The sequence below is a fragment of the Alligator sinensis genome, unplaced genomic scaffold, assembly GCF_000455745.1.
Source record: "Alligator sinensis unplaced genomic scaffold, ASM45574v1 scaffold389_1, whole genome shotgun sequence".
Lineage (NCBI taxonomy): Eukaryota > Metazoa > Chordata > Crocodylia > Alligatoridae > Alligator > Alligator sinensis.
In genome coordinates this window covers 2387888-2399300 of record NW_005841951.1, presented here as the reverse complement: position 1 = coordinate 2399300, position 11413 = coordinate 2387888, and the positions used below count along the sequence as shown (strand labels likewise).

Here is an 11413-nt window from a genome sequence, read left to right as displayed (position 1 = left end):
CACACACACACACACACACACACAGTATGAATCTTGAAACCGACGGTTGTTATATATGGTATAACAACTTATCAAAGGGGTCCAGGAAGAACTATTTTTCCCCTATCCCAAAGAAGATTATTTCATGATCTTTAAGAGATACCAAATAAAAACATCCTGAGGAACCATATGATTTAGAATAAGGAATGAAAATATGAACACCATGTTTTGCATTGTATTAGTTTTAATATCGTAAATACTATTGGCTTGTTTTAGGTCATTCACGGCATGATTCTGTTTTCATTTAGGTATTTGCAATATCTTTGTTTGGCTTCATTGGCACAGGATCTGGCCTTTAACGCCTTGTAATTGTTCCTCAAATTTCTGAGAAAGTAGGCTGTATCCTAGAAAAGCTTATGCTTCTCTGAACCAGTTAGCCTCTAAGGTGCTACTGTTACCTTGCCTTCTGCCTGAACCAGCAGTTGATATTGTAAAGAAATGTAGCTTTAGGGCTTGACTGTAATGTAAAAGAAACTGCATTGCCGGTTCTGTTTACAATACTGTTGCTATCTCATACAATCAAAGCACAATTTTCTCTTTGTTTGAGGGGATTTGTTCTCCACTGTTATGTCCTCCAGTTCTCAGTTTCAGTGCTCCTTATTTATGTATATTTGCCTCCTCTTTAACACACTTGCAATAGCTTTTCTTTAGCTCACTGCACTTCAGACTCTTATCTTGTATAAGATCATGAATGTTTGGGACTAAGATGCATCAGGAGATGTTGCCAGGGGTTATTTGGGGTCAAGAGCAGGTTAGCTAGCATTATGTTTTATGGCAGTCTTTTAAAAAAAGTAACTCTGCTACAACTCATGTTCAAGTACTGATTCAGGTTGTGCATTTTTTCTGACTTGTTCAATTTTAGGCATGATACAAACAAGCCACAAAAATATTATACATTATATTTGAAATGTCTTTCTGGCTCCTTTACTAAATTATCACAATATAATATGGCTTTAATGTGTAGCAGGTTTACTATTTATGGTGCAATTAATTCCTTAATCAGAGCATAAATGCACCTTGTGGCAGAACCCTAAAAATCCCCCCACCCACATTAAAAAAAAATAATAAAAGCACACAAAAATAACTACCTGCTTTTGAAAATTTAGACTATAAATAAATGTAGATTACATAATATAATTTTAATGCAGGATCTGAAATCTGCAAAAATGTCTCTTTAAGTAGGACATTTATCCTGCTGACTTTTGTAGAAAAACTTGCTTCCTTACAACATCTTAGCCAATGTGAGAAGAAGGTGATTAGGAACTGTTGACATGGATTCACCAAGGGTAAGGTATGACCAACCTGATTGCATTCAGTCATGGCTGGCTTTGTGAATGTGGGAAGAGCCATGGACGTGATATACCTCGACTTTAGGAAGGCTTTTGATAGAGTCTCCCATAACATTCTCTCAAGCATGCTTAGAAAGTACAGGTTGGATGAATGGACTTTAGGTGGATAGAAAACTGGCTGGATCATCATACTCAGAGGGTAGTAATCAATGGCTCAATGTCTAGTTGGCAGCCGGTATCAAGTGGAGTGCCCCAGGGGTCAGTTCTGGGGCTAGTTTTGTTCAATATCTTCATCAAAGGCCTGGAAGATGGGATGAAGTGCACCCTCAGCAAGTTTGCAGATAATACCAAAATGGGGGAGAGGTAGATATGTTAGAGGGTAGGGCTAGGATTAAAAAAGACCTTGACAAATTGGATTGGACCAAAAAAAAAATAAATCTCATGAGGTTCAATTAGGACAAGTGCAAAGTCCTGCACTTAGAATGGGACAATCCCATGCACCAATACACACTGGGGACTGACTGGCTAGGCAGCCAGGGATCTGGGTGTTACAGTGGACAATAAGCTAAATATTAGCCAGCAGTGTGCCCTTGTTGCAAAGAAGGCTAATGGCATACTGGGCTGCAGTAGTAGGAGCATTGCCAGCAGATCAAGGGAAGTGATTCTTCCCCTCTATTCAGCAACTGGTGAGGCCACATCTGGAGTACTGTGTCCTGTTTTGGGCCCTGCACTATGGCAAGGATGTGCACAAATTGGAGAAAGTCCATCAGAGGATAATGAAAATGGTTAGGGAGCTGGGGCACATGTCTTCTGAGGAGGGGCTGAGGGAATTAGGCTTATTTAGTCTGCAGAAGAGAAGATTGAGGGAGGATTTAATAACAGCCTTCAACTACCTGAACTTCAACTGCTTACAAGAGGATGGAGCTAGACTGTTCTCACTGGTGGCAAGTGACAGAACAAGGATCAATGTTGTCAAGTTCCAGCAAGGGAAGTTTAGGTTAGATATCAGGACAACTTTTGGCACAAGGAGGATAGTAAAGCACTGGAACAAGTTACTCAGAGGAGTCATGTAACTTTGCAGGTTTTACAAAAATCCTTGGAGATTTCTAAGGCCTAAACAAAGCGTTGGCTGGGATAATGTATTTAGGGATGGTCCTCCTTTGAGCAGGGGGTTGGGCTAGATGACCTTCTCAGGTCCCTTCCAACCCTAATTTTCTATGAGTCTATGATCTTCAGCCAGATCTCCACAGCAAAGTTCACATTTTAACTGAAGAAAGAAACAAAACAAAACAAAACAAAATCCCTCCTATCCTGTTGTGACAGGGGCAGGCTTTCATGCCCGGTGCAAGCACCGGCCTGGCCCCTGTCTACAAGTCAGCCACCCACCTCACTCTTCTGCCATGCCTTGGTGTAATCATATTGATGTGATAATTAGGCAGGAGTCTGCTCATTATACACTCCAATATTGTGGGGGCTACCCATGGCTCTGTTTCACTCCTACACTGTGGCCCAAGCCTCGCAGATAGTATCTCAGACAGCTAACTCAACCATCCCCTTTGCCTGTTAGCTGTAGCTCCTTCCCTGGGACCTTCAGCTTCCCTTTAAACCCTGGCCCCATCTCAGGCCAGTCAGGACCCCGAGCTTCTTTGCTCTATATGGGTGTCCCTCATGGTGAGCCCCTGGCCTTTTTGACCCCTATCTGGGTCCTGGCCCCAACATTGACCAGTTGGGTCCCTCGGTTAGGTCTAAGCCTCCTGCCTGCACTCAGGGATCAGGGTCCCCCATTCCTGGCTCAGGTGCTTCACAAAGCATGCCTAGCCCCAGGGGGTCACTCACTGCGGCAGGGTGCCTGCCACTTTAAGGGCCTGATCCAAGCTGCCAGCAGGTGCCTGATTGTAGCAGCCATTTTAAATCCCTGGCTGCCTTTATAACCGGATCAGTTCCCTACTGGCAGAGGAGGCAGCAACATCGCCTGGCTGCAAGGCCGCTGGTATCATCCTGGAGGTAAGGGAGGAGCTGTAGGGGATGGCTAGGAGGCTCCTGGTCCTGGGCATGACCTAAAACTGCACCCTGCCAGGAGTGGGTGGCCTGGTGGGGCTCTCAGTGGTGGAAGAACCACAAGGAAATGCCAGGCCAGTGACCACCCCTGTGAAAGGCGAGTAGGGGCACCTTAACCCTAGCCCTCACCTCTGGCTGGGTAAAGAGTAACATCTACAGCCAAGCACAATGACATGCTGCTCTGGGGCGGGGAGTGAGAGTCCCTGTGAGACCCTGGAGCACCAGTCATGGTGTGTGTGAGGAGAATAAGATCAAAGGGAGGAGTAGAGGCCAGGTAAGCTTCGGGAAGTGCCTGAGCTAGTTGGGGAGAAATTGTGCAGGTCCAGGCACATTCCCCAAGCACCTGAGCTGGGAAGGGGGAACCCCACTCCGTAAGTACAGGCAGGAGGCAAAGACCCTGCTGAGGAACTCAACTGGTCAATGCTGGGGCCAGGACTTAAGGGTCAAAAGTGCCAGGGACCCACTGCGAGGGACACCCATGATGAGCATAGAAGCTCAGGGTCCCAACTGGGCCTGAGATGGGGCCAGGGCTTACGGAAGCTGAAGATCCCCATGGTTGGGGGCCACAGCTAATAGGGTGAAGGCGAGGGTTCAACTAATGGTCCAAGATGCCATCTGCGAGGCTTGGGCCACGGTGTAGGGGAGGTACAGAGCTGCGGACACCCCCCTAATATCGGGGTGCAACAATGGGCAGCCTCTCACCTTAATTAACAACTTATTTATTACCCTCAAGGTATGGCAGGTGAGACAGGTGGGTGGCGTGTCCAGAGGCAGGTGGAGAGCTAGCTGCAGCTACTGAGGGATGTCTACCTTGCCACACACACCCCAGCAGGCTCAGGTGCTTCAAGAAGCTTACCTGGCCTTCCCTGGATTAGATGGATCATATAACCCATCTGAAGGTGAGGGCTGGGGTTAAGGTGTCCCTACCCACCTCTCACTGGGGTGGTAACCAGCCTGCCTTTTTCCTGGGGTTCCTGCACCACCAGGCCACCCATTCCTGGCAGGGTGCAGTTTTAGGTCATGCCCAGGACCAGAGCATCCTGTTCCTACCTGCAAAATGTTCCCATGCAGCAGCTCAGCCAGGCAATGTTTCTTGCCTGCCTCTCAGCAGCAAACTGCTCTTGTTTATATAGGCGTCCAGAATTCTAAAATGGCTGCCAAGATCAAACACCTGCTGAGTGCTTGATCCAGCCCTTAAAGGGGCAGGCACCACTGGTGTCCTGCCACACCTGTCCCATCAGAAAGTAGAAATGCCCCTTGCCATTCTAGCCCTAGCACAGTAGCCTGGTTCGTCCTTGCAAGAAGCTGTTCCCTTCATACCTTACTTTCTCCTCTCTCATTTCCTCTTCTGAGAGCTTTTAAAGATCCTGATGGATAATCCCTAATCACCCAAACACCCAACAGCTGGGTTTTCCTAACAGGGTTGACTATTCTTCCTTAAAGAAACAGATCACCATATTGCAGTCTCCTATTACGTCATTCACAAAAAGCAAATATGATGATAACTAGTTACAAGTGGAGGAAGGGAAAGCTCCATCTATACCACAATAACAAATGAGTGAAAGATTTGGTTATATTGTTTTGTACCCCATCCAGGTTGCAGTTTACACAGACCTAAAGCTTTGACATTTTTATTTTATACCAACACAAAACTGCTCCAGAAAATAGCTGTGTTACAACCTGGATATGGTGGATAGGAATCATTACAGAACAGGAAGGAAAAAATTACTAATTTTTAATGTATCCTAATTTAGCGAGATTAAACAAAGCTGACTAAGAAAAGTTAATACTGGTACTGTATTCATGTTTTTACCTTTCTCTGTCTTTAAATGCTTGTTCAGTCATTAATTTCTTTAGTTCTGCCAGGCACAGAAGATCTTTCTCTTCTAGTTCTTGCCATTTTTGTTGTTTCTCAGCCCAATACTTTCTCACCTAAAGTTTGAATGAATGCAGTATACAAATTAAAATAGTTACTTATAAACAAAAAAGAGAACCATCAATGCAAAAAGACTGAAGAGTTAGAAAAAAATCTGACATGTTCTTTTGTAATGATATATTTATTTTAGTATAGCATATTGCCTATGTTGATAGAAAAAAAGAACAAGTCACATTCTAATGATTCAAAGTGCAAAAATTGGTTTTGAGAAGCAAAAGTGTGTTGAACCACAAAACTTGAATGAAACAAGTATTGACTAGAATGTATTTTACTGTCCTTTCTCTTTCCGTTCTACCCAACAACAGCAAGTACAGAGAGCAAGAAAGCAAAACAATTGTCAATCAGGACACTTTATTCCAGTTAGAAACAACAGTAACTCCAAATGTTAAGAGCAAAAATGCCAGGCACAGGATAGAATAGGATCGGACAGGACAGGACAGGAAAGGATAGGGTAAGATAGGAGGAGAGAAGTGGGAGTGATGACGCACACAGTTGACTGTGAATTATTTTCCCTTCTTATTTCCCTCTTCTCCTGTTTCACCTAGTAACAGTGATTACAAAAAATAGGTGTTACAGGATGTCACAGGGCACCTCAGTGCCTGCTCCTAGGGAGTAGAAACTGCCAGGGAGAGAGAGCCCTGGCAGGACATAACGAGCCCAGATGAGCATTGCCAGGGTAACAAGCACAGCTGCGGGTTGCCGGGGCAGCTAAGGAGAGCCAGCTGCCTGTAGGAGGCAGGGCCTGGCCCTTGTAAAGCCCAGGGCTGAGGCCAGGCTGGCAGTTCCCTGCCAGCAGCCAGAGGGGCAGGAGCTCCTGGAGTTAGGATGAGGAGAGAAGCCTCACAGCAGGTACCGCTCGATCAGAGTTGAGCAATGTTAAGTTATAGCCAGGTGGCTTTGAGCTGAGTTATAGCCAGGAGGCTCTAGTTTATGTTTGTGTTGTTGTGTATTACACCGGTGGTTTGGGTGAGGCTGTAGGGGTTGGAGGAGGCCTCATAGGGACCCCAGAGGTATGGGGGCCCCAGCGCCTGAGTGAGGGCACAGTACTTTACGGGGGAACCCCAGTGGTATAGGGACCCCGGTGCCAGTGAAGGCGCAGTGCCAGTGAAGGCACAGCTTGCGCGCCAGTGAAGGCGCAACTGGCGGCGAGGAGTGCAACCAGTGGGTTGCGGGTGGGGAACATAGACCCCAGGTTGTGTGCGGGGTACGTAGACCCCAGCCCCAGAGAGGGGCAGCTTTGAGACGCCCCAGTGCGGGCACGACGAGCCCCAGAGAGGGGGCAATATTACTAGGAAGCCCAGTGCGGGCACGACGAGCCGCAGGGAGGGGGCCATATTATTAGGAAGCCCAGTAGGGGCACGACGAGCCCCAGAGAAGGGGCGGTGTTATTAGGAAGCCCAGGACGGGCACAGCCAGCCCCAAGAGGGGGCAATATTATTAGGAAGCCCAGTAGGGGCACGGTGAGCCTCTGAAGAACGGCTAGTGCTGCAGCAAGCCCCGGAGCAGGGTAGAGTGCTGCGGTTGCCCCGGTGAGAGGGGGTAGCAGCGCGGTGTGCCCTGAGAGAAGGGGAGAGCAGTGCGGTGGGCCTGAGAGTCAGGGGGCGTTGCCGGGAAGTCCCCAGAGTGGGCACAGAGAGCCCCAGACAGGGCGGTATTTTAGAGGCCCAAGTGTGGGCACAGGGAGAGCCCCAGGAAGGGGGCATTACCGAGAAGCCCAGCGCGGACATAACCGGCCCCAGGCGGGGGCGCTATTGCGAAGGCCCCAGAGAGGGGCAACGTTACAAGGAGGCCCCAAGTGGGCAGCTCATAAAGAGACATAAAGTGGTATGTCTCATAAAGAGACATACCAGCGTCTTTCCCATCAGCGAGCCTTGGGGCGTGGTATTAGGGGTTGGTAGGAGCCACGCATAGCCCATAAGGCTAGGGTGTCTGGGGAGCACCCATCATACCGGGAGACCCCCAGGCGGTCCAGGAACACACGGGGACCGAGGTCCCAGCTAACGTGCCCAAGGAGATGCAAGGCAGCCTCCCTATTATATTTACCAGCAAGACGTGGCAGGCGAGAATTGAGGGTGCCCTTGGGCCGAATTGGCATGGAGAGAGGGCCTAAGGAGATCACGGCCCTCCTATAGGATGCCACCGTGACACAGGAGTAACCAAATGAGCTGTGTGGGTTTATTTCAGATGCTGGGAGTGCCAGAGCTGCCCTCACTGACATTGCTTTTGGTGTGACGGGAAATGCCAAATGAAGGTGTGAGTTATGAATAGGTAAAAGTTTTACAAATTCAGTGACCCTGAAAATTGTCATGCTGCTTACTGAATGGCAGTTAATAACTATCAACAGATACTTTTGTCCCAATCAAACGCTAATAGGAAAATGTCTTTAATTCACAGGAGTCCTTATGGCCTACAGTCCCCAGGTGTATTATCCCTCTAGACAACTAAACTGAATAGCTTTTATAGAACTTTGAATGAGAGGAAAGTCAAAATTTAGCAACTCTGTGACATCTAAGGAATGAAGTCTCTTTGTTACAATGAAGAAGGATCAAGATACCATATAAATAAAACAGCAGGTCAATAAAACAAAATTCCAAATTCTTCTCTTGAATGAACTCAAGAGAATTCAAGTCTTTTTAACTCAGGGCAGTTCTTTGAAGATAAGAAGAAGGAATCAGAAACAAACTTAAGCTTAACAGTCTGCAGCATGGGATGACCTTAATTAAAAACACTATCTTAAGGTAAAATACCTTCTGAGATATATCTCCCAAAAATTTGAATGGGAACTCATGCTAAACCAAGGCACTTACAAGTTACTGACCAGTTCTTAGGTCTGTGAAAGAGATGGATAAAGCTCTTCATCAGAGGGAAGAGAGCAAATTGCTTTACCTTTGACAGGACTACAGGTATTTGAGATGAGCCTGGAAAGGGTTGACCTACAGACACTGAATAACATAAAAGTTGTAGCATGGTCCCCTAATTCCTGCTACTTATGCAATAAAAAGGCTGCATTAGAAGTCTTCAATTTGAGGTAGGCAGCTGAGATAGGGATGGCTGAAGGAGAATAAGTAGTCAGAGAAAGCCAAAAGATAGGCTATAGGAGGGCAAAATAGATGCTTGGGAGCTAGCTGCAAGACAATAGCACAGAGTCCCAGGCAAGTAGGCAGGCAGGGCACTGACAGAAGTGACATTTTGTCATGCAGTTGAACCCCTGAAAGTGCTCTACAGCTGTGCCCTGACAGAAGTACCTACCTGCAGAGTGTTTTAAAAGTGCATGATTGCATGACAAATGAACCTTCATTACATAAGGGTTCAGGTGCTCCAAAGCGGAATGCTTTCAATTAACTTCTGTCAGTGCATCCTGGGACCAGGGTTGGGCTGATGCAGCCCCCAGCCCTGGTGTTGTCTTCAAGATGGGAGGTGGGAAGGGAGAGGAGGGAGTTTGGTCTGGGGTTTGCCCGGCTTGCACTTGGGGAGGGGCAGTGGATTGGAGCCCTCCCACCTCAGGAGAGCTCCAATCTACCCCCGCCCCCTCCAACACAGGCTGGGCAAACCCCAGACCGAACTCCCTCCCCTCTCTTCCCCCCGCTCCCATCCTGAAGACAGCACCAGAGCTGGGATAGGGGGGTAGGGCTAGGGGACAGAGGCTACAGACATGCAGCCAGCTCAAAACTGGAGCTTGATTCCCCCAACCCCCCAGACCCAACAGAGAACATCTGTTGGGATGGGTGGGAGGGGAGGAAATCACTGTAACTCATTGCACTTTCTGTACAGGACAATGAGTTACAGCAGGGAACTACATGTCTGTCAGCACCCACAAAGTGCAACAAACCAGGGCAGGCTGCTTATTAAGCTGAGGGCACACACCTGCAACTGGTCAGGGGATCACCAGACTGGAAGAGGTAGAGCCTTTGCAGATAAAAGCTCAAGTCCTGACCCAGGCTCTCCATGTGGAAAAAAAAAATCTAGCACAGAGCTAAGAGATAGTTGGAACTGTGAGGAGGGCCAGGGCTGGGAGAAGCCAGCTAAACAAGGTAGGAGCTGGGGAAAGTCTGGAGAGAAGCATCTGGCTCAACTGATGATGTTTAGGGTTTTGATTATTGTAGGCTTTTAGACTACAGGACTGGATTGTGGCTGTAGGTGTGGACAGGAGACCATGTATCAGGGTGCTTATGGTGCTCTGTGCCCTGCAAGAAGCAGGGTTGCAACTGGGCTAAGGCTGAGAGAGCTGAAGCCTTAATAAAGATGGGCTGAAGCTGAAATAGTTGAAGCCAAGACAGAGGAGTTGAAACCCTAGAGAGGCTGAAGCCATGACAGGGCCAGAACCCATGGAAGAGGCTGAGGCTTAGAGGGCCAAAGGTGACAGCCAGAGGAAGGAGGCCAAAGCTGTAAAGGCCAAAACCTGAACAAAAGGGATAAGGGACTAGATTTACTAACTGATGGTGACTGACATCTGTGAAGCATGGATGTGGCTATGGGAGCAGCTGGAGGCCACAATTAATGCTCTTAAGGCAATTTAGTACCCTAAGGCACAGAAAGAGCCAGGGGCGGTGCATGAAGGGCAGGGTAAGGGCCAGAAGGGCACAGAATAATTGGATAGCAGATTAAGGTTCCAGACAGCAACCAGTAGGACCATAAATTTGGTTAGGCCAATTAAAGGCAAGTTGGTGGCAGCCTCCCAATTCATATAGATCAAGGCATGGCAGGAGAAATAGTGGAGGAGTATTCTGACGATCTGGAGTGGGGCAGGTTTTATGTGGTCACCAGGGAGTGCCACAGCCAACCTCAGAGGCTAGACCTCCTATAAGGTACCTACATTACACCTAAGACCTATTAAGGGTCAATAGAAGTTAAGTTATATCTATAGTGTAATCACTACACTACAATGCTGTCAAAAGAGTTTTACCTATGCTGCTTCAGCTACTAGTAGTGGTCTCATAAAAAACAGCTCCACACAAGCTAAATGCCTAAAGTGTTCACCCTGCTTTTTCAGGTATGTTTTGCTGCCATGGCTACAATGCTAGCAGTACTCATGCTAATGCTAGTTAGCGTAAGGTTATCTTGGGCATTTCTACACTACTCTGCAATCACAACACTGAATCCAAGGCAGACTCTCTAGGCTACTAGTCATGTAGGCCCCTTTGAAACTTTACTTTCAGCTGCAATTACTAAAAGTCTTGGCCGTCATCCTCTCAGAAGAAACTATTACATTTACTTGGCACTCAATCATGTTGGAAGGGGCAGTTGATTCTAAGTTCCTTTCCTAGACAACATAGCAGCAAACCCTAAAAAAAATGAGTGTATGCAGTAACATAAAAAGTAGAGTTGGTGCCCAGGGCAAACCTTGCAAGGGGGAGGGAGGTGTTGGTGCTTGGTTCTGACAGTGGGAGCAGAGGGGCATGTAAATTATGAGAGCAGGGGGATGGGTGCAGGTTGTAAATTATGATAGCAGGGGGAGGGGTTCAGGTGCTCAGAATTAAGGAGGAAGATGCATGGTTCTGAGAGTTAGGGGAGGGTGGGTGGGGCTTGCAGCAGACTGAACCATGCCAGGACCTCCTGACCAGTTCCTTGTCTGAGCTGCTGCCTCCATGTGCTCTGCCCATCCAAACTGTTGCTCTTAAAGCCGCAGCTGGGGACTGTTTTGCAGCTGCCAGTACAGCTATGCTGTCCACTGGGTATGTATTCCGCTGGGGTGGGAGGCAATTATGGCACCCTCCTAACCTGGTATCCAGGGTAGGTGCTTCTTTTTGCCCACTTCTAGCTACACTACAGAGTATATTTGTGCACATGCACTTCCCTTACAAACCATATACTATTGTGCAACAGTAACACAGCAACTCTTTCCTGATGGTGGAATTGTCTGGCAGGTGATAATGACTGTCTTCAAGCAATTCTTTGATCTGCAAACAACCACAGCACAGCTAATGAGTTTACTGAGCATCCTTCATTCAAGCTAAGTGAAAGGAACAATTAAATGTTTCCTTATGTAGTGGGAAAGGCAAGAATTTCTTAGGGTGATATCTTTTATTAGACCACCTATGTAGTTGGGTTAAAGTTAGACAAGATTTCAAATGTAAGACATTTTTCATCATGC

General features: G+C 47.3%; 1 protein-coding gene and 1 long non-coding RNA gene across 4 annotated transcripts in view; one reads left to right on the top strand and one right to left on the bottom strand.

The window, feature by feature from the left end:
* CCDC148 (coiled-coil domain containing 148) overlaps nt 1-11413 on the bottom strand; it is a 166757-nt gene that overhangs the window by 24160 nt on the left and 131184 nt on the right. For all 3 annotated transcript variants that reach the window (XM_006020353.3, XM_006020354.3, XM_025199922.1), the window contains one exon: nt 5200-5318. In XM_006020353.3, coding sequence (XP_006020415.1) covers nt 5200-5318 — 119 coding nt within the window. The remainder of the gene's footprint in view (nt 1-5199; nt 5319-11413) is intronic.
* LOC102377635 lies at nt 6109-7889 on the top strand. Its single transcript, XR_323422.1, has 3 exons — nt 6109-6171; nt 7507-7573; nt 7717-7889. It is a non-coding gene; the product is annotated as an uncharacterized LOC102377635 (long non-coding RNA).